Here is a 22,432-nt window from a genome sequence, read left to right on the forward strand (position 1 = left end):
GCCCAAAAACGTTCATCATGTCTTCTTACTACTGTAGACGTTTTTTGGTTCTTATTCCAGACATTAAGTGTAAGAGTAGATGTTGGTCTTTACCTTTGCTTGACAGTTTCGGTGATGTCTCTTGCCTTTCTCAGAAGGAAAGCAGGATCATAGAAAAAGGACTGTATATTCCGGGCTATTGAACGCACCGCTGTATTAGCCACATTCCAATAATTTAGCAATTTTCCAAGAAAAATCCACGTACAGGCCGCACCCTATTGGATAATGGGGGTGCTCTTCAAACGACTCAGCCAATCAGATCGGGCAGGTAGGCGTAATGAGCTACTCCTGATGGTTTTAATGGAGATTTCTGTGTATTTCTGTAAATTCTGATGAGTTTCCATCTCCACGTGAAATCTCCTCCTCACTACTCCACGTCTGCATATCAGACCATTTTCAGCTTTTTATGACCAGTTTTTACTGGACCCAGACTGGTACACCGCTTCTTCCGTTCTTCTTACTGTGAACTACCCCTGAGCGATCACATCGAGTCCAGACTCTGAGTCAGAATTAGGGATGTCTCGATGCAACTTTTTTACTTCCGATACGATACCGATATTGCTGCCTTGGTTATTGGCCGATACCGATATCAATCCGATGCAATATCAGCATGAATCATACATACTTTAATGACTTATTTTGTAGTGTGGAATGTTAGAAAAGGCTTGATCAAGTGATGTCACTCAAACAGAGAACAATAGTTAGCAACAGTAGGTATGAGAAAAACTGACCCATTTATTAATAACCAATTGGTTACATACATTTTAACCTTCAACATAATTTCTACAGTATTCTACAATGGAATAAAATTAATAAAAAATAATTACAAGACCTTGAAAAATAACCTAAATAAATCCAGTACAAACAAATTATACTTTTAAAGTGCAAACAATTCAAGTTCACTTCAGTTATTTTATACTGTCAGTTTAGTATATGATGGGAATAACTGAGGGCGGGGACAAAAACAACAACACAAAGTTAAGAGTTTACAGCTCTAGTTTCACTGACTGTGCCCAAAACAATGTGAATATTGCTCTTTGTCTTCACTAAAAAAAAACAATTGCTTATTGGAGCACTTATATCGGAAATTTTAGATGCAGTCCGGCAAAATCTGATATTTGTTTTCGGACCGATATCTGATATTAATATCGGATTGGGACACCCCCAGTCAGAATGCGGACGAAGTCGCTTAAGAATAAATCCAACATGGTGATTTGGCAACTTTATGCTGTTTATTGTTTCTTCCTATTACAAACTGGCTGATTTTTACTGTATCCAGGCTGTTCTGATCTCCACTTCATCTGTCAGTTCTCCTTACGTCAGCGTCTCCATCAGCCTCAGAGTCCAAAGCACAGATCGATCCTGAACGAAACTAACGCAGTGATTTAACAACTTTAAGCTGTTTGTTTTCTTCTATTACAAACTGGCTGACTTTTACTTTATCCAGTGCTGAATATGCGGAATATGCTTTTACATTAACCAAGGTTGGTGTACAGATGTCACAGTGTTGAAACAGACGTGTAGCCCTAATCTGGAGAGTTTTTTCATAAACTGCAAACCGTTTTATTCTCCGCGGGAGTTCTCCTCGTTTGTTATGGTCGGTGTTTACATCCCACCTCAGGCTTGTGTAACAGAGGCGTTACAGCACCTGGCTGACCAGATAGCAGACGTGGAGAAAAAACATCCAGACTCTTTGCTAATCATTCTCGGGGATTTTAACAGAGCAAATCTGACCCACGAACTCCCTAAATACAGACAGCATATAAAGTGCCCCACCAGGGGTGCTAACACACTGGACCACTGCTACACTGTAATAAAGGATTCATATCACTCTGTTCCCCGTGCAGCTTTGGGGCTCTCTGATCACTGTCTGATTCATCTCATCCCGACCTACAGGCAGAAGTTTAAATCTGCTAAACCTGTAGTAAGGACTGTAAAGAAATGGACAGAGGAGTCAAAGCAGGAGTTACAGGACTGCTTTGACTGCACTGATTGGAGTGTTTTTGAAGCTGCATCAGACAACCTAGATGAACTGACTGACACTGTGACATCTTACATCAGCTTCTGTGAGGACATGTGTGTGCAGACCAAGACTTTCTGCACATACAACAACAACAAACCCTGGTTCACACCTCAACTTAGGATGCTGCGTAAGGCTAAGGAGGAAGCCTTCAGGAGTGGGGACAGGGACCTGTTCAGGCAAGCCAAGTACACACTATCCAGGGAGATCAAAGTAGCCAAGAGGTGCTACACTGAGAAGCTAAAACAAAGCTTCTCAAACAAAGATCCCTCTGCAGTGTGGAAAAGCCTGCATGAAGTCACCAACTACAGGAAACCCTCCCCCCACCCTACTGGTAACAAAAGACTAGCTAGAGACCTGAACAGCTTCTACTGCAGGTTTTCACACCCACCCCCCAGCTCATTAGCATCAGCCCATCACCTGGACTCTGCCCTTCCTGCTCCCCCTACTCCCCCCCCTACCTCACCCTCTGTCCCCCCACCTGCCCTGAAGATCAATGAAAGAGATGTGTGCCAGCTTTTCAAAAAACAAAAGATCAAAAAGGCTCCAGGACCAGACGGAGTATCTCCCTCCTGCCTGAAAGCCTGTGCTGAGCAGCTGGCTCCCATCTTCACACGGATCTTCAATACATCACTGGAGCTGTGTGAAGTACCTTCCTGCTTCAAAAGTTCCAGCATCATCCCAGTCCCCAAGAAACCTGCCATCACAGGACTCAATGACTATCGACCCATTGCTCTGACGTCTGTAGTCATGAAGTCCTTTGAGAGGCTGGTTCTGAGCCACCTGAAAAAGATCACAGGACCCCTGCTGGACCCCCTGCAGTTTGCCTATCGGGCAAACAGGTCTGTCGAGGATGCAGTCAACATTGGTCTGAACTACATCCTGCACCACCTCGACTCCCCAGGGACCTACGCTAGGATCCTGTTTGTGGATTTCAGCTCTGCATTCAACACCATCATCCCGGACATCCTTCACCAGAAACTCACCCAGCTCACAGTGCCGGCCTCCACCTGTCAGTGGATCACCAACTTCCTGACTGACAGGAAGCAGCAAGTAAGGCTGGGAAGCATCACATCTGGCACCCGGTCACTCAGCACTGGCGCCCCCCAGGGGTGTGTTCTCTCCCCACTGCTATTCTCCCTCTACACCAATGACTGCACCTCAGGGGACCCCTCTGTGAAACTCCTGAAGTTTGCAGACGACACCACCGTCATCGGTCTCATCCGGGACGGGGACGAGTCTGCCTTCAGACGGGAGGTGGAACAGCTGGCTCTTTGGTGCAGTCAGAACCATCTGGAACTGAACCCGTTCAAGACCGTGGAGATGTCAGTGGACTTCAGAAGAAATCCCCCCCCACTCCCCCCCCTTACCATTTTAAATAGGGAATTGGCTACCGTGGACTCCTTCAGGTTCTTGGGATCCACAATCTCACAGGACCTGAAGTGGACCTCCCACATAGACTCAACCAGGAAAAAGGCACAGCAGAGGATGTACTTCCTGCGTCAGCTGAGGAAGTTCAACCTGCCCCAGGAGCTGCTGATCATGTTCTACACCTCCATCATTCAGTCTGTTCTGTGCACCTCCATCACTGTCTGGTTTGGATCTTCAACCAAACTAGACAGACACAGACTACAAAGGATAGTCAGGACTGCAGAAAAGATCATTGGTGTTGATCTGCCCTCCATCCAAGACTTATACCTGTCCAGGGTCAGGAAACGGGCAGGTAGCATCACTGCAGACCCCTCACACCCTGCACACAATCTGTTTAAACTCCTCCCCTCTGGCAGACGCTACAGATCACTGTACGCCAAAACAACCCGCCATAAAAACAGTTTCTTCCCCCAGGCTGTCACTCTGATCAACTCTAAACAGTCATAGAGTGTCAGACCTGTTTCTGTGAAAAAACCCTGGAACCAAACATAACAACCCTGGATCAATCTGACACTGAGAATGTTCATGTACATACCTTTAATTTAAATGTTCTCCTGCACTACTTATCAATGCTCTACTGCACTATTTTCCTTTTATTAATATTATATTTTATTATTACCTTTCTTTTCTATTATTTTTCCCTTTTTTTTTTTTTTTTTTTTTTTTTTTTTTTAAATTTTTATTTTGTATTTATTTTTTTTTTTTTTATACTATTATTATTATTATTATTATTATCATCTTGTTAATTGCACATTCTAGTCTAACTACTGTTTATATTTATACTTATGTTTATACTTATTATCATCTCTTCTAGTTGATTGTTTATTATTGAATTGTTTTCACTATTGGAGAGAGCACAGTTGACCGAGTCAAATTCCTCGTGTGTACAACATACACTTGGTGAATAAAGATGATTCTGATTCTGATTCTGATTCTGATTCTGCTGTCTCTCTCTCTGTGTGACGACTTAATGCTGCTGGAATCAAAAAGAATCAGAGAGGTTTTTTATTCGCCAAGTACAGTTTAAAAACAGTACAAGGAATTTATCTTGGTTGTTAGTGCGAAGAACAGAAAAGAAAAAGACAAAAAACTAACCAGAAACATAAATAATAATACATTTAAAGGATACAAAGGTACCAGTGACATGCCGTGATCACTAGGGTTGGGTAGGCAGGTCGTTGCAAATCGAGACCCCCAATGTCAACACCAATGACAATTCCATATGTTTCTGCTGGTAATTGTTAATTCAATTCAACTTTATTTGTAGCGCAATTTAAAACAAAGTCATCTCAGTGTGCTTATGGAAATATAAAATTTATAATAAGAAAGAAAAAATCCAACAAGATCCACATGAACAAGCATTTAGCCATCTCAGAAAATCAGAGCAACAATGTGCTTTTGGGAGAGGGTGTGGCCTCCTCCTGCCTTACAGCAGAGTGAGACTGTGCAGTGTCTCTGCCGTACCAGGAAATAGTGGTGTTTAGTCATTTGGGCTATAAAAAGCACAAAATGTTGACACTTTCAAACTTATAGGTACTGTAGGCTATTGGAAATGGAAAAATTAATAATTAACAACTATACTATAATTAAAACAAATAATCAAAATATCAATTCACCCTTGGGTAGGCACTGCCTACCTTGCCTACCCTGACTGCACGTCACTGTGTCTTTGCCATGATGAGGGTGTGTATATGATGACAAAATGACTGATCAGAATGATTCAGTGGGAGCGTGAACAATTTAATGTTAACGGTTTCATTGGTCCACCTTAGCGGCAATCTCATTGGTCATCATTGTTTAAGCTGCAGTGTTTTATAGGCCGGAAATTATTGCTATGTGTTTTTTCCATACATCGTTTGAATTTTGTCTCAAACTATTTTTCTACCGTTTCAGATTTGCTCGATGTGGCCGTTTACCGCAACGAGCTGTTTTGCCTCCACGCCTCAGGACGTCTGTCCCACTTCTCGCTGCTGTCTGCAGAACGCTGTGTGGAGCGTCTGCTCCGAAGGGAGGCGTGGCCTCTGGCTGCTACTGTCTGCTGTATGTTCCAACAGACCATCACCACCAGCAGGGTGAGCTCAGCCTATATTATACACTGGGATGTGGAGTCCTGGAGACCAGTGTTTCTCAACTGAGGGTACGCAATCGCACTACAGGGGGTGCTTGAGAGAGGGAAAATTAACAAATGAAAGCATTAAAAATATGGGGTTTTATAATGTTTATTTTTAGTTAAAAATGATAATTATACTACATATTACCAGCAACTCACAAAACGACAACAAAAACACACAAATTAAGAGAGAAATATACTGAATAATAAAAAGAAGCCATAAACAACAACAAACTACACAAAATGACACCAAAAACACACACACTAAGAGAGAAAAATATTTACTTTTACCAGCAACACACAAAACGACAACAAAGACGCACAATAATTGAGATAAAAAATACACAAGAGCACTACAAAATACACAAAAATAACAGAGAAACATACAAACCGACATAAGAAACAACCAAACACTGAGAGAGAATTATTTAAATCATATCAACAACACACAAAAACGACCACAAAAACACACAAAATAAGAGAAAAATATACTGAATAATAAAAAGAACAGACAACAACAAAATGACACAAAAAAACACAAAATGATAATAGAAATGATCTTGATTAGAACATGAAGTGACAATACAAGAGTCAGTCTTGGTCCCACATCAGGAGGTAAATGACAGGAAATGATAGAAATATAGAAATAAATCTATTGAGGAGGCATTAAATACTGTTTCATTCACTTATTTACAAAATGAGATTCTTTAAAATGTGTTTTATCACTCATTTATTCTATTATTATGATTTATGGTTGTTTTTTCCTAGTCGTACAAATGGAGGTACTTGGATTCAAAACTAAGAGAAAGGGGTACTAGAGTCTAAACAGTTTGAGAAATACTGCTGTAGATGAAAATAAACTCTATAAAATACGATATAACTATAAAATAAACCTCCACATCCTTTAGTCCGTGAAAACACCAGAAATGTTTTGGGTTAGGGTCCCTTTGGCAGAGTTTTGGGGTCAAACACAAGAAATCACAGTAAGAATGAAGTTACAACAATGTCTTTGCATCCGTCTACGACAAAGGTTCTCAAACTAGGGAACTTAATTTCTCTTATTTCTGAATCCTACATTTTGCTCGAGTCTCACATTTCAAAATAAATGGTAATTTTTTTTTTTTGTTATTTTTTAACGTATAAACAACATGGAAAAATGTAAATTTATAGATAATTCCCTGTCTAACAAAGATTTTTCTTAATGGCTTTTCTAAAAAAAAAAAATTTTTTGTATTTTTGTTGTTTTATAGATTTCTGGCTACTTTTGTAGTCATGTTGTGTATTTGGAGTGATTTTGATTATTTTAGTGTGGTTTTTTTGTGTGTTTTACTGGCATTTTGTGTATTTTTGGGTGTTTACTCTGGGGGCCGCCAGTTGCACGTTTGCACTAGACACTAGAAAAAAATTACCCCTAACCCTATGTAATTGATGTGGTGTTTTCTTCCCTCCCACTTTTGTGTTTATTGTGAAGTTGGTCTTAAATTTTATTTCAAATGGCAATAAAACATCTTGAATTTAATTGGACTAAAGCTTTAGAGCCCTGTATGGAGTTTGTAAACCATTTGGTTTCTTAGTTAGTGAAACTACAACTAAACAAGTTTCTTATCCTCAGGCCAGAAAGTCCATCCCCATCGATCGTCTTGAACACCTGAAGGCTCAGCTCAGTGTCGACGCCCACCAGGAGCTGATTGGTCAGCTGGAGGAGGTCCTCACAAAACTGGAGCCTCTAGACTCCGCCTCCAGCAGCCGCAGAAGCAGCATTTCCTCTCATGTAAGAAGTGATTCACTCAAAACCCTTGATTACATTACATTTGAGTAATCAGTCAGATGTAGTAGAAAATCAGGAACAAGTTGGCCAGGGGGCGTTTTGTTATTTACAGTTCTGAAAGTGTGGATTCTAAGCTGTCCAATTGTGTCTCACACACAGAAAACCTGTGGTGGGTCATCAGGGCCAGCAATATAAATATATTTTTCCACAAATATGTATTAAATTATTCCTCATAGTTATACTCTTTGTTTCATAGTTTTCCTCTTGGTTGCTCTGCTTCCAGCCTCAGGTTAAGATTTGTAGGGCCGGCCTTTGTTAGAGTTTTTATCCAATCATATTCAGCCATCATGTGTTGCTAGGGTCTAAAATCTGCCCTCAGACCTTCAGAATCAACAGTGCGGGCCCCTGTAGCTTAAATGAATGCAAATGAAACTCCAGAATTAACCAATCAGCTTTCAAGTGCGCTATTGTAGCCTGACCTGCTGTAGCGCCAGTGTAACACTGGAGTCAGCTAACAAGGGCAGTACGTTTTGATTGGATACCGCCAGCCTGTGGAATCGGCTTCGGCTTTTTTTCTATTGTGATGTCAAAGGGTGGACTCTACTTCTGCTTCCTGCACGCAATAACCCAATAGCCTGGTATCAGTGGATATGTCTGGTCCTTCCGAGCCCGAAAATGTGTCTCTTGTGGCAGTAGAGTCTGAATTGAGCCGCCAGAGGAAAACAAAAAAGGGTGCGCCGCTGGGTTGACTGGTGTAGGCTCAGTTGTGAAATGCACAGCCTGCCAATGTAGACAGCACATAACTGAAACTGAATTTCCCCTCGGAGATGAATAAAGTATTCTGAATAAAGTATTCTGAAAATCAGCTAATATTTGAAGAAGTTATGGCCGTTTGGCTATGTTCGCTCTCTAAAGTACACAAGAAAACGGTTTTCAAAGATCCTGATGTTTTTGTCACTTAATGCGACGCAGTGGTAGGAATAAAACAATGGAACATAATCTTGAATTAAATGGGTTATTTCTGTGGTCAAAGAAGTGAGGAGAAGGAAGCGATGCATCTGCAACGAGCGACTCTGAGTGTTTCAAACAGCTGACTGTTGTGATTTACTCTGCTGCGATAAACACAAACTCCTGAATCAGCGTTTGTTGGACTCATAATCAGAATAGATGCTTAAGTAGCCATGTGTTTTGTTTGCTTCAATGTGTACTAGTTTATCACCCCAAACCAATAACAAAAGCGTTTCTGTAGCCAAAGAAAGCCAGTATAGTAATCACCCCCAAACACAAACGCTTTAAAACAATCCATTTAAAAAAAAAAAAAAGTTCAAGGGTGTTTTGCACATTAACATTCATGTTTACTCACATTAGAAAAGGACCACAGTAAAATAAGATGTTGCTGACATGACTAACTTGAAACACTTTTCCATTATTGAGTGTTTTACTTTAATAATCATTTACAATTATAACCAATGAGTGTGTATACATTTATTATACAAATAGATACAATAGATAGACAATTCAGCAACAAATCTTTTTCCAATTTATATCCAAATTATCCTGCGTCCAATTCCACCAAAGCTGGGTGAACATTTCTGTTTGTAATCAGAGGGAGAATGTGATTTTTTTTTTTTTTTCATGATATAAAATTTCATTCGAGCCATTTTTAATGACAAAGTTTATCATTTTAAAACCTACAATATCAGAAAATGAAAGTTTTTGTCCTTTTTCTCAGTCTCTGACTCAGACTTGTTCCTGGATTTACCATGGTGCGTCACCTTAAGTTGTTTTTTTATCTCATTAAATTTGTATTTTCAAATGGTTGATGTTTGATATTTCTAAAATATGATTAAACAACACCACTGCCGTTGTGGTTTTTTCAGTCCCTTTGTGGCTGTGGGAGGAAACTCGCCCGTGTACCAGCTTGATATTATTTTTTTACCCCACTCCGTGTCTTTAACTCGATGTTAGGAGAGTTTCAACGTCCTGGACTGTGGGATCTATCGAGTGATCAGCCGCAGAGGGAGCCAGTCAGACGAGGAGACGGGATCCGTTCTTAATCAGTCCACGTCAGAGGAGGAAAGACTGAAAGAGTTTAGCTTTGTCCAGGAGGAGGACCAGGCAGATCCTGGTGAGACTGCGTCTTATGTTACATTAATTCTGTCCTATGATGTCATTATGTTATAATACTGACTTATTCATTCTTAAGGAAAACATGATGAGCTTGTCTTTTGAACGCAATCATCATAGCTAAAGTAACGAGATAACTGAAATAATAAGAAATTCACTGAAAAACCTTTCTGTCCTCCCTCCATCTTGTGTTCATTGTGGGTTTTTTCCCTAAATTTTACTGTTTGAAAAAGTGAAATGATAAGTTTTACAGGGTTCCCACGGTCATGAAATTCCTGAAAAAGTTATGGAATTTGTAAAACTGATTTTCCAGTCTTGAAAAGTCATGGAATAATTTAATTGCTTTGTAAAAGTTTTGGAAATTACTATGGGATGTTAAGCAAGTCCCTCAACCCTAACACCTTGTGTTCATTGCTTTCAATAAATATGTCTGCAAATTGAAATGATAATCTTATAGTTAAACATGGTAGCACTTAGTTAGTTGTTGTTTAATGTTACATTCAGTAGCTTAGTGTTTCTCTTTACGTGTTCTTGATAGCAAAATGGGATCATGATCCAAAAAAGGTTTGGAACCACTGCACTAAATACTGTTTGTTTCTCATTATTTATACAATTAGAATGCGCGTCGTCACTCGTTTCTTTACCATCATTATGCTCTATAGTTGTTTTAAAATAGTTTTCTGAGCAAAATGTTGTAGTCGGACAGAGGGTAGACTTGGATTCAGAATTAAGAGAAAGGGGGGACTTGAGCCCAAAAAGTTTGAGAATCACTGCAATAGCTGATGTATCATTATTTTCAAAAATATTGCAAAATAGGTGCCAAAGGCAGTTGCATCATTTTATGATGCTATATGATAGATAAGTTATGGACACAACTTGTATTCCATGTTCCACATTTGTGCTACTGACCATGGCACACTGTCAGACTCTGTTACACTAGTACACTGGAAAGTCTTTCATTTTTGTGCTCTAATGGTCTTGAATAGATCTTAACGATTCAAAACTAAGTGATGGAAATTTGGTGAAAATTTTTAAAAACATTTTGAAAAATTATTGTGAAAAAAGCATGGGAACCATGGTTTTACTCATCAGAATATTCCTGCTAAAAAGAAATCCAACAAATATTTGACATTTAAATCAGGATAAAAGGAACTAATGATAGTTTGTTTGAGTTGAAACATGTTGGATAAGATTGTTGCTCTGCTCTCTGTTGACTCACTTGACTCTCTTTTCTATTTTTCTTCATTGCCTCATACATAAATCATCTTTTTGATTTGAATGTGCAGTATTTAATTTATATTCCCTTCATAGATATATCTGCTTGTACTTCGTCCTCAGCCTCCCATGCTTTTCATCCAGTGTCCCATCCATCTGTGTTTTGTGTCCAACCCCCAAATCCATCTTTATTCAGATCCACAGAGCAGAGAGCGGATGGACACGGAGCGATCTGAACCTGGCATGCAGTTCCACCTCCCACTCTCATTTCGTCCCAAACCGCCGCGCATCGCACTGCAGGCCGTTAAAGACAGGTGAGAGGAATGAAGGACTCATGTTCCTTCAAACGAGTCATTTAGACAAAATAGAAATCAGAATCAGAAGCAGAATCAGAATCAACTTTATTGGCCAGGGGTGAATGAATACACACGAGGAATTTCTTTTGGTGACCTGTGCTCTCTCAGGTAGTATAACATTAAATAATAACAATCAACTAGAATAAAGAAAAATAAATAAAATAGAGAAAAATAAAAAGAAAAAAGAAGTATAAACATAAATATAAGAGTAGTTCGACTAATATGTGCAAACTAAATAAAAAATAACAGATAATAATAATAGTAATAATAATAATAATAATAATAATAATAATAATAATGAAATAAAATAAGAATACAATAATAATAATAATAAGATAATAGTGCAGTAGTGCATTGATGAGTAGTGCAAATAGGTGAACATTTAAATGAAAAAGTTATGTCCATGAACATTCACAGTGACAGGTTGTTCCAGGGTTGATATGTTTAGTTCCAGGTTATTTCACAGTAACAGAAACAGGACTGACACTCTTTGACTGTTTAGTGTTGATCAGAGTGACAGCCTGAGGGAAGAAACTGTTTTTATGGCGGGAAGTTTTGGCGTACAGTGATCTGTAGCGTCTGCCAGATGGGAGGAGTTTAAACAGATTGTGTGCAGGGTGTGAGGGGTCTGCAGTGATGCTACCTGCCCGTTTCCTGACCCTGGACAGGTATAAGTCTTGGATGGAGGGCAGATCAACACCAATGATCTTTTCTGCAGTCCTGACTATCCTTTGTAGTCTGTGTCTGTCTAGTTTGGTTGTAGATCCAAACCAGACAGTGATGGAGGTGCACAGAACAGACTGAATGATGGAGGTGTAGAACATTATCAGCAGCTCCTGGGGCAGGTTGAACTTCCTCAGCTGTCGCAGAAAGTACATCCTCTGCTGTGCCTTTTTCCTGGTTGTGTCTATGTGGGAGGACCACTTCAGGTCCTGTGAGATTGTGGATCCCAGGAACCTGAAGGAGTCCACGGTAGCCACTTTGCTATTCAGAATGGTAAGGGGGTGAGTGGGGGGGGATTTCTCCTGAAGTCCACTGTCATCTCCACAGTCTTGAGTGGGTTCAGTTCCAGGTGGAGTCTGCAGCCAAATTTACTGTGGTTAATGATTTTCATGGTGGAAATTCTCCTGCTTTGGAGCGTCTCACCAGTGGGGGATGTGACATCCGCACTTTCATAAAAACAAAAATCCTCCCCCTCACTTTTTATAGAGGGATTCATTGTTGAAAACATATTGGTTCAGTTAGATTGATTGAATGGTGATCAGCCAATCACAGCCAGCCATTTGACGAAGCCGCCGCTCTGAGAAGGTAAACAAAGAATTAACAGTGATGAGTAAAGTGACAAAAAGTGAGTACTAGGTGTCAAACAATGGTCTACAAGTGGCAAGAAAAGAGTGAAAAGTAACTAAAGTGTGCCGAAAGCAGTTAAGAGAGGCAAAAAAACACAAAAAAGAGGAAATGGGTTGTATGTAGTGGCTAAAGGTAGCTTAAATGAGCAAAATGTAGCAAACAATAGTGAAAAGGGGCAAAAATGTGGAAGAAAAAGATTCAAAATGTAGGGAAAAAGGAAACAAGTTATATATTTATTTCTTTATTGGGCAAAAGTTAGGTTTTTTGAATGAAAAGTGGCAAAAAAAAATTTTCAAGAATCTACAAAAATTGGATAAAAAAGCATCAAAAAGAAGTTGCAAAAATTGGCAAAAATTAAGAAAAAGAGATGTTTATTGGCAAAAGGAAAATAATTAAATAAAATCTGAAAAAATCAAGTGTCAGAACTTTTTGAAAAGGGGCAAAAATGGGACAAAGAAAGTTGCAAAATGGCCAAAGAAAAAGGTAAAAAGAAGTTAAATTGTTTTCCCCTTTTAAAGTTTTCTGGGGGAATAATAATTCAAATGAAGACATAAAAAGCCGCATGTTGAGAATCACTGACTAAATAACAGCTTTATCATGGTTTTAGTAAATTATTTTAATAAACTAAATTGGGAGTTGACAGTTGCCCTACCCTTAAAACACCCTCACTATTAAAATTGCTCCTGTTAGATAAATACACCAGTCAGTCCTTGGTGTTCTGATCAATGTGTGGCTTATATTCCACTACTTAAAGATTACAGGCTGGACCTTAATAAGACTGTATTCTGCTGTACCTGAGATTCACTCATATATACGTCAGGGTTTGTTATTCCTTTGCCAAGGATGATGAACAGGGGAGACAATTTGCCAAAGCCCATTGAAATCTACGGGCCAATGTGAAACAGGCTTACAGCAGTATGTAAGCTTATTCAATTGATCAATATTTGTTGATAGATTAGTTCAAAGTGAACCAGAGAGGAGACACCATTACAAAATGCTCACCCTTAATCAAAACAACCTTTAAAAACAATACAAGTATTGCATTACTACATTATTATTAAATTTCATTTTTTAAATGACTGATCAAATGTTTAAGCTACTTTAAATAATTTATGCAGCCTAAGCAGAAAGCAAACATCAAAATTATCCAAAATACCTAAAGTTACATCAAGATCATTCAAAAAGAGAAACTCGGATTCAATCCAAGTTAAATGCTGCACCTAAAAACAGTTCAAATACCCTAGAGTAGAACAAAAAAATATACTTGACTCTTACATCATTTGTTGATGCATGGAGTAAATACCGAGGTAGATCTTATCAACGTATGAAAAAGTAAATCTGATTAAAAGAAAAGTGAACAACTCAAATATCTAGTTAAATTGCGTTTGGGCTTTCCTTCACAACGTAGCTGCTATTCACAAAGAGCTACGCAAGACCCGCTGCTGTCAATCATCGTCATATCAGACGTAAAATCCTGTTTTTCAACCTCAAATAACTTATTTAAAAAAATAAGCACTTGAACACAATGTAGGGTGATAATAACTAATAATCACAACTGAGTTTAGTTTTTTTTTTAAAATTATGTGACAAGTATTTTAACTTTACAGTTGACCCACATCCTATCTGTTAACAGTGAGGAGGCGGGGTTTATGACCTATACTGCAGCCTGTCAGCAGGGGGAGCTCTAAAATAAAATCTTCACTGAACGGGGAGCTTGTCCTGTCCATTCTTTTTACAATCTATGGTACTTTTGACCAGTTGCTTGACGTTCAGGATACTGTAAGTGGAAAAAGTGCAAACTAGGGCACCACTATTTTGAATTGGTGCTTTTTTTCCTAAAAAAAAATGTTCACTTGAGTTCAAACTGGGTCGTTTCTGAACTTCAAATCAAGGGTTTGATACCGCTGCCCTAGACTTACGTGTACTCCTTGTTAATAAAACACTGCAATATGGCACCAACATGTCTTTAAGATATACTGGAGCTTAATTATTAAGAGCAGGAATAATTTAATTATACCTGTTAGTCCTCTAGCTGCAGTTTTTTGCCCTGGTACAGGATCAGGAATCACTTTTGGGTCTCAGCTAATGACTTTTTTTTGATAAGAATATTTTTCACTTCAACCCTAACTTATGGATCATGGACTCTAAGAGGTCCACAGACCCCAGTTTGAGAATCCAACTGTAAAACATGCCACTTTCTGCAGGGACTAACATTTCACTGGCTGTTAATGGAACAATTCGCTCTGTTTTCTCCTTCGTATTGAAAATAAACCTTCGTCCAAAGAACAGCTGCATCTTTTCTCACATCTTACTTCCCTTTTCTCTGAAGAGCCACATCATTATGTTACTATTTACATGTTCAGCTCTAAAAACACACGTCTTTTCTTCCAGCATCAGTGTAAAATCTGTGTTGTGGGTCTGTTCAAATTTCAAATATTTTGCAATTATTCTTTGATTCTAGTGTTTCTAGTTTTGTGAAGAAGACCACGGAGAAGATCAACACGCTCCAGATGAACTCTGAGCTTTGGCAGCGCCCCGAGTTGAGAGAAGGGTTCCAGGCTGAGGTGTTTTCCAGCACGAGTGCTTACGCAGAGGAGATGGCGAATGAGTGAGTGCTGGTTGCAAACCAAGCAGTCAGTGTGGTTCCATTTGTGTCGAATGTACAACTAAAGCTTGATTTGGTTCCAGAGGTCAAAACGAAGTGTCCACAGCAGAGATGGAGATGCAAGAGCTTTTATTAGCAACGGATCAAGCAATGTAAGTACAACTAAAATGTTCCCATTCAGCTAAAACTCACAGGTTTATTTGTTTTAAAGGTCCAGTAGTGCGCTATTTTTCCACCCATCTCCATTCGTTCTAAGAACCCCAACAACATAGTGTTTGAGATTTATTTTCCCAAACTTGCTTGTTATCTGGAGTTTAAGCCTCTGAAAAGTTACTTTCAGAGTGCTCCTAAAAACAGGCTGTTTTCTGGGCCTTCATGCATATACACGCTGCTTTATCGTGTGTTTATCACAGCAGCAGTAAATCATTATCAGTCTTCCTTCTCCTCCTCACCTCACAGGAATAGTCCATTTAAGATGATAGTCTTTTTTTTTGTTCAACCGCTGCGTCACAAACACGTCAGATCATCCCATAAAAGTGATACAAAGCGGTATAACGGCTACTAAAAGTGAAACTGATTGCGAGCGCTCTTAGTTTTATCTATATACTGAAATATATATATACTGAACGTAAAGACATTAACTGTAATATAAACCTGTTGTTGTTATGTCTGTTTTACCTGTGAGGTAGTTTGAGAGGGAGGAACTCACATTATTATTAGGTGGGAGGAGCCAGGATTGACAGGAGGAGTTGTTTCCACCTTAGGACATAATATTGGGGCAAAAATCCAACTGTCCCGTTTGGAGCTGACTTTTTACAAAATGTGGAATAACAAGGGAGGGAGGAAACAGAACTTTTTCAACTTTGACCCTCTGAATGAGGCTAAATGAATGTATATAACTGCAGCAAAACCATTAGAAAGTTAATTTTTCATAATACTGCCCCTTTAATGTAAGAAACGTGTTTGTCACTCCAGCACTTCACTGCAGGATCCACTGGTCCTGCTGGATTCCGTTTGCCTGGAAGAAGTTCTGCTGGAGTGGTTGCCTTTTCTAGAGCGAATCCTGGGCCCAGATGAGCTTCAACCAGCTGCTCCAGATGATAGCATCATGGATGAATCAGAGGAGGATGATCCACAGGAGTCGTCCACATGTTCACCAGAGGAGCAAAACGAGACCCTCGAGCCAGACGTAGAGGGGAGGTGTGAGGTCCAACTGGAGGCGAATAAACATGTGGCAAAACCGATCCGTGTGACGTGGCCCAAACCCGTTCCATCAGACCTCCAGGCTCATCTCAGCGAGTTAGCCACGCTCTACACTGAACTCAGCTGCTTTGGAAACACAAACCCTAAAGCTCTAGAATGTCAAACCTTCCTGTGCCGCTACTTTTTTTTGCTGGACCACGAGCGTGTGAGGAGAATGTGTCTGCTGTGTCACCAGGACCAGCCCCAGTTGATGAGCTGCTTCATGGAGGCCATGCTGGGTTAGCAACCATCAGTAAACACTCTTTAGATTAGTTTCCTCAGAATAATAATCAGTGTGTTTGTGTGTTGTGCAGAGCTCACTCAGTCCTGTAAAGTGGTGGAGGTTATTCACAGAGGGGATCTGTCCAAGTCGTTACGGAGTCTGAGGGAGCTGCAGCCCAGGACCCCCCCGTCTCTCCTCGCCCACCTACACCGGTCAGTAATGCTGTGTGATAGAACGATAAATATATATATATATGATAGCAGGGTTATCACCAGGAATTTTTCACAGCTGAGGACGCACACAGTAAAGGTTTAATGCAGGGGCCCACTGAATCCTCTGGTAAAGACTGCGGCATTCGAGCAGATCGCCTGTACTAAATAAATGGTGCAGCTGATGTATGTGTTTTTGGGTTGTTTAGATTAAATCAACCCGTGAACACCTGGAAGACCCATTTGTGTCTATGTGTGCAACAATAATTATGACAGTACCGATTGAAAAAGGGAAATACAACAGAAAATCCCTGCTAGGTTGCTGAAAACTGAACGTAGGGGCCGCCATCGCTCTGTAGTGGAGCAAAATTGCAACGTCTGGGGCCCCTACACTCAACAGCGCTGAAGAGAATCCTGGGTAGTGTGATGTAAAAACGTTCAATGTAGATATAACCCTCTATGATTTCTACATCTAATTTATTGTGTGTGTCTGTAGCTAGAATATGATGAAGCTAGCAGGCTAATCTGCTACTTAGCAGTAGCATGTTGGCCAAACCCAGAGATACTAGTCTACAGCATCGTTCGAGGAGCAGCTGGTCCTTGTGTAGCCACCATCAGCTCTGAAGCCACGCCCACTGGTCAGATCAGACAAATTCTACATCATTTAACATCAGACATGAGCGTTAACTGTTTAGTTTAGAGACACAAAGATGCACTAAATGGGTACTGTGGTATGTGGAGGTGAAAAGCTGCTTTTTTCACCCAAATTGGGTCATCAATTAGTCTGGTTACAAACTGTTTCATTGCAACCAATTTGTCTCTTCCAAGATAAATAGCTGCAAACGTGTCTCACAAATGTTAGTGTAAATTTATCTCCTGCTGCTCCAGAAGGACTTTTAAAGAATAGAACCTAACCAAACTTTTACAAACATATATGATCTTTGATAGTCAAATTCACTACAGGTACGGTTTAAAGCTCTAGCAGTGGCCATTGTTGTTGGTTTTTGTGTCCCCTGGTGGCATTTCCAGACACATTAATAAATCAGAACACATTACAACAGTATAAATAGCAAAAGTCACAAATGTTCCATCATTGAGAAGATTCTTAAAGAAGTACAATTTATTTTAGGACTTTTTTTTAGTTTATTTTTATATATAATGAATAGCAATTTTCCATTAATTTCATGTAATTTTAAGGAAGAAATATTATATCGGGATATATATTGTTATCAAGATATAAATCTAGCTATAATGTGATATAAAATATTCTCCATATCACACATCACTACCGGTCAGTGCTTGCCTCAATTCAACTGATGTTAAACACAAGCTCATCTTCAGTTTAATTCAAAGGAAGATGGACAGATAAGCTCTCATTTCATGTCTAATTTGTGTATAACTGCCTGAAGACTTGCGTTGTCATGGTTACCAGGCTGTACAGGAAGCACGGTGAGGCTGCTGTGCGCTCCTTCTCTCAGTTTTACCCAACGATAACTCCAGCTGACGTGGTGACCATGTGTCAGCCAAGTCATTTCCTGGCTTACCTCAATGATCTGGTTCAGTCACAAACTGAGGAGCACAGGTACGCCCCCCCCCCCCTCTGTTAAACACACCCTGGCTTTACTCTAGTTCACAGGTTTTAGCTTCACTTCTTCTCTCAGGTTGGCCTTTCTACAGTCTGTTGAACCACAGTCTCTGAGAGAGGATTGGCTGGAACTGGCGCTCACTCATCACGCACCCCCACTCTGTGACACTCTGACACCCGATCATCAGCCCAGGTATGAATAAAACTAACTTGTTTGCTTCCAGTCAGTGCATTTAGGTTAACTCGTTTAAGTGGACAAACAGGAAACAGGAAGTAGCTATGATCATAAACGTTTCCCCTCTCAGGGTACTTTCACTTTACTTACTTTCACTGGTGTAGTCGTGAGTGTGAGTGGTTGTTTTTATGTGTTGCCCTGCAATGGACTGACACAGTGTGTACCCCCGCCTAGCACCCATTGAGAGTTGGAGAAAGACCCTAGCGTTTCGGCTCTGTTTGCGTTCACAACGCTACTTTTGTCTGGTTCAGTTATATGAGCTAACAGGTAACTGGAGTAGAGACTAGCAATGGAGCAGCAACAAGTTGTAGCCCTGGTTTGTGCCATAGCCGGTTCTCCTGATCACCCACAATGCTGTGCGCTCTACGTCATCTCTAGTTGCGTTTCCATTACTCTTGGAAATGTGCAAAATCTAAATAGCGCAATAAAAACTGGTAATGGAAATGCCTGAATTTTGAAAAAACACTCAGATATCGCTAAAAAGTTTTGACTCTTTCATGAGGAGGAATTTCAGACGTTTCAATAATGAAATGTGTCGCAAAAGCGCCATCAAAAGACTTTTTCTGCAAATACACGTCACATGACCACTTCTCGCCGAGAAAACATGACGCGGTACGTGTGGACAGAAGACGAGACTGGGACATTTCTTAGCATTATGCTTTAAAATGATCAGTGCCACATTAGACGTGAAACAACAAAGGAATAAGGAGTGTTCTAAGGAGGTTCTGGTGACCATCTTTCTGTAGCAAAGTTTCACGGGATGAGATTTAACGAGTTGTGAGGCTCCAAAACGACTTTCAATGGAAACGCGTGCAAAGCACAATTATACTTTGTCGACATTTAGAAATGTTGCTTTTATTTTGCGAAAATCTATATTGGAAACCCAACTTCTGATACTTCCTCTTTTTAGTCCGCTCCGAGAGTGGTTGTGTTCAATCGCTCTAGACTTAGATTGGAAAAGGTGTGAGACCAACAAACAATCGCTCTAGAATTTACCTGTTTCGCTCTAGACTTTGTTTGTGTTCACACCGACCAAACGTGGAGGTCTATCGGACCAAACAGATTCTAGAGCGCTTTAAACGCTCTAAGATCTAAGAGTGTTTTTAGTTAATCAGAACTGTTGTGGGTTCTAATCCTATACTTGTGCTGTTGCTTTAGGTGGCGTTCCCACTCTTTATCCTGGGGCTACCACCGTCTGCTATCTCTGCTGATCCGTCTTCCGTCAGATTTCCACTCAAAGCAGAAGATGGCAGCGACTTGCTACGATCATGGGTATTTTCTAAATGAAAGTGTTGTTGTTTTGGTTCAATCAATGATTTTAACACCACAGTGTTTGTTCACAGCTACTGGTCAGGATACCTGTACCTGTGCAAAGAGCTGCAGCAGCGCACAGAGGCGTTCTCCACCATCTGTCAGCTGGACGACATCCGTCTGCTGGAAGAACCTGACGGTAAGACTAACCAACCAATGAATCCACACAACATTTTTCTAAAAGGCAAAATTAAACAATATGTAAAAAGTTGCAATTTTGAAATTGCTGGCCGTAGTTTATAATAATTACAGTCTATGATTTTTCAAAGTGGGACTTGTTATGCCTCTGAAATATTGAATATTGAATTATTAAATAATTTTGCATTGGCTGGCCCGGATTCTGTCGCTTAAACTGTGGGAGTGGGTGATGTAAATGGTAAATGGACTTGATTTTATATAGCGCTTTATCACCACACTGAAGCAGTCTCAAAGCGCTTTACATATCAGCTCATTCACCCAATCACTCTCACATCCACACACCAGTGGGACAGGACTGCCATGCAAGGCGCTAGTCGACCACTGGGAGCAACTTAGGGTTCAGTTTCTTGCCCAAGGACAATTCCACACATAGTCAGGTACTGGGATCGAACCCCCAACCTCTCGATCAGAAGACGACCCACTACCACCTGAGCCACGGTCGATGTGATGACTTGCTGAAGATTGAGCACATATAATAGAAAAATGTGTTTTTCTTTGCACTCAAACAATTATTATTACTGTTTTAAAATATGGGATTTCACATTATAATTTTTACTTTTTATTCATTTTGTTGAAATGTAGTTGTAATGGGAGGGCTGAAAATGTTTCATTCTTCTAAGGTGGGCATTTTAGAACCACTGAAGCAGAAGATGCAGATGTTAATTCTGTTTATGATACATAAGTATTTATCAAAATGTTACTAAAGATGGTTGGGACTGTTCTCGTAGTAGTTCACTGTATTACGTCAAAAATGATCTTAGTTTGGTCACTCTGCCTTTGCATTTGTGAGATTAACTAATGTGTAATATGACCGGTTAGCTGCTTATTTATTCATGTTTTATGTTTAGAGTGGGGTTTTAATGGAATGACAGCTTTAATTCAAAATGGCTGGAAATGGATCAGATAAAGAATTGAATTCTTCTGTAACATCTGTTTTGTTAATTTTTTGGAATAAATTAATATGTAGTTTTATGTACTTATCATAAATGATGTCCCACCTTGACGTCTTTTCAGGAATAATGAGATGTAGTTTTAGTAAATCATTTGCTGCTAATCATTTCTTCCTAAAGTCCTGATGAGCTCTAAAGTAAATACAACTAGTAAATCAGTAATAGTGCTATCATACGACAACATATTAGGGCCACTTTAAAATAAAAAGAAATCTGAGCACTACAAAATTAAGGTGGTAATGGTATAGCGCTCAGAATTCTTCATTGAAGTGAACACAACTAACACTGAGGATAGCACTTAAATGGAGCACTTCTGTTTCTTTGGAACAAACACAAACGTCTGCAAAGTGTCTTTAAAGTCCTTAAAGTGGGGATGATAGTATTTCATCATGTGTGAAACCTAAAGACAAATATAATCTCACTAAATGTTCCACATTGTCCATAACGCACGAGTGACCACAACACACGCACACACGCATCCTGTTTGGATTTACATTTTACTCTCATAAAATTACCACTTTATTCCTGAAATAGTATGACTTTAATCTCGAAATAATACAACTTTAATCTTGAAATGTTATGACTTTATTCTAATAAAAATTTAGATTTTATTAAGATACAACTTATTCTCATAAAAATACAGCATTGTTCTCGAAATATTACGATTTTAACCACATTTTATTTTATTTCAATGTGGCCCTAATACGCTGTCGTACCTATGTCACCTGACTCATTTGCCTCCAGTTTATATTGTGTGTATATTCTGTGACTGCGCATTTCTCCTGTATGGGTTTAATCTGAGCTGTATTTTCTCTCCCAGGTGTTGAGCCCCAGACGTTGGATGAGTGGAAGTTCCTGATCCGACATTGTGCGTCCAGCTGTGCATCTGCAGACCAGTTGAAGGTTGTGAATGGGGAAGGATCCACCAATGGTTCTACTGTTATTGGAGGAAGGATGGGTTTGGAGAGCGTGATGCTCCTGCTGGCCCGAACCGTGGGGTCCGACTCAGCGCTGTCGGTCTTGGAGGACTGTGGTGTTCAGGTGGAGCTGTCGGATCATTCCAAGCTGCTCTGTGAGCTGCTGAGGCTCGCTGAGCGCAGGCAGAGGTGGGTATGGCTGTGGGAAACCGGTTTCAGGCTTATAATAAAAAACAATATTTAAGTTGAGGTCATTTTGTTCTTATCAGTGTTCGCATTGATCCTGTTTTCACATCAGGTAAATATGGATTAATAAAAATTCCAAGCAAAGAATCTTATTTTGAAAGTGATTCAGGAAGTTTGTGAGTGCAACTCTGATCAATGAGGGACAGAAACTTTGATCTTACTAAGGAGGTGAGGTTGACCTGTTGCTAGGTGTGGAAAGGAAAAGAAAGGGAAAAGGAGAGGAAAAAAGTGCTCAGTGCACCTATGAATGAATGGAGAGGAACATCAACCTGGACTGCAACTCACTCACTGCCAT

The 22,432-nt window shown here is 39.8% G+C and overlaps 1 protein-coding gene across 1 annotated transcript in view; it reads left to right on the top strand.

Annotated features, from left to right (window-relative positions):
- hps5 (HPS5 biogenesis of lysosomal organelles complex 2 subunit 2) overlaps window positions 1–22,432 on the top strand; it is a 32,389-nt gene that overhangs the window by 7,323 nt on the left and 2,634 nt on the right. The window contains exons 10-22 of the mRNA XM_028449400.1: window positions 5,384–5,562; window positions 7,213–7,371; window positions 9,337–9,496; window positions 10,907–11,024; window positions 14,878–15,024; window positions 15,105–15,173; window positions 15,997–16,502; window positions 16,578–16,698; window positions 18,128–18,277; window positions 18,357–18,473; window positions 19,674–19,787; window positions 19,859–19,965; window positions 21,795–22,080. Of these exons, the coding sequence (XP_028305201.1) occupies window positions 5,384–5,562; window positions 7,213–7,371; window positions 9,337–9,496; window positions 10,907–11,024; window positions 14,878–15,024; window positions 15,105–15,173; window positions 15,997–16,502; window positions 16,578–16,698; window positions 18,128–18,277; window positions 18,357–18,473; window positions 19,674–19,787; window positions 19,859–19,965; window positions 21,795–22,080 (2,233 nt within the window). The remainder of the gene's footprint in view (window positions 1–5,383; window positions 5,563–7,212; window positions 7,372–9,336; window positions 9,497–10,906; window positions 11,025–14,877; window positions 15,025–15,104; window positions 15,174–15,996; window positions 16,503–16,577; window positions 16,699–18,127; window positions 18,278–18,356; window positions 18,474–19,673; window positions 19,788–19,858; window positions 19,966–21,794; window positions 22,081–22,432) is intronic.

The sequence above is a fragment of the Gouania willdenowi genome, chromosome 6, assembly GCF_900634775.1.
Source record: "Gouania willdenowi chromosome 6, fGouWil2.1, whole genome shotgun sequence".
NCBI lineage: Eukaryota > Metazoa > Chordata > Actinopteri > Blenniiformes > Gobiesocidae > Gouania > Gouania willdenowi.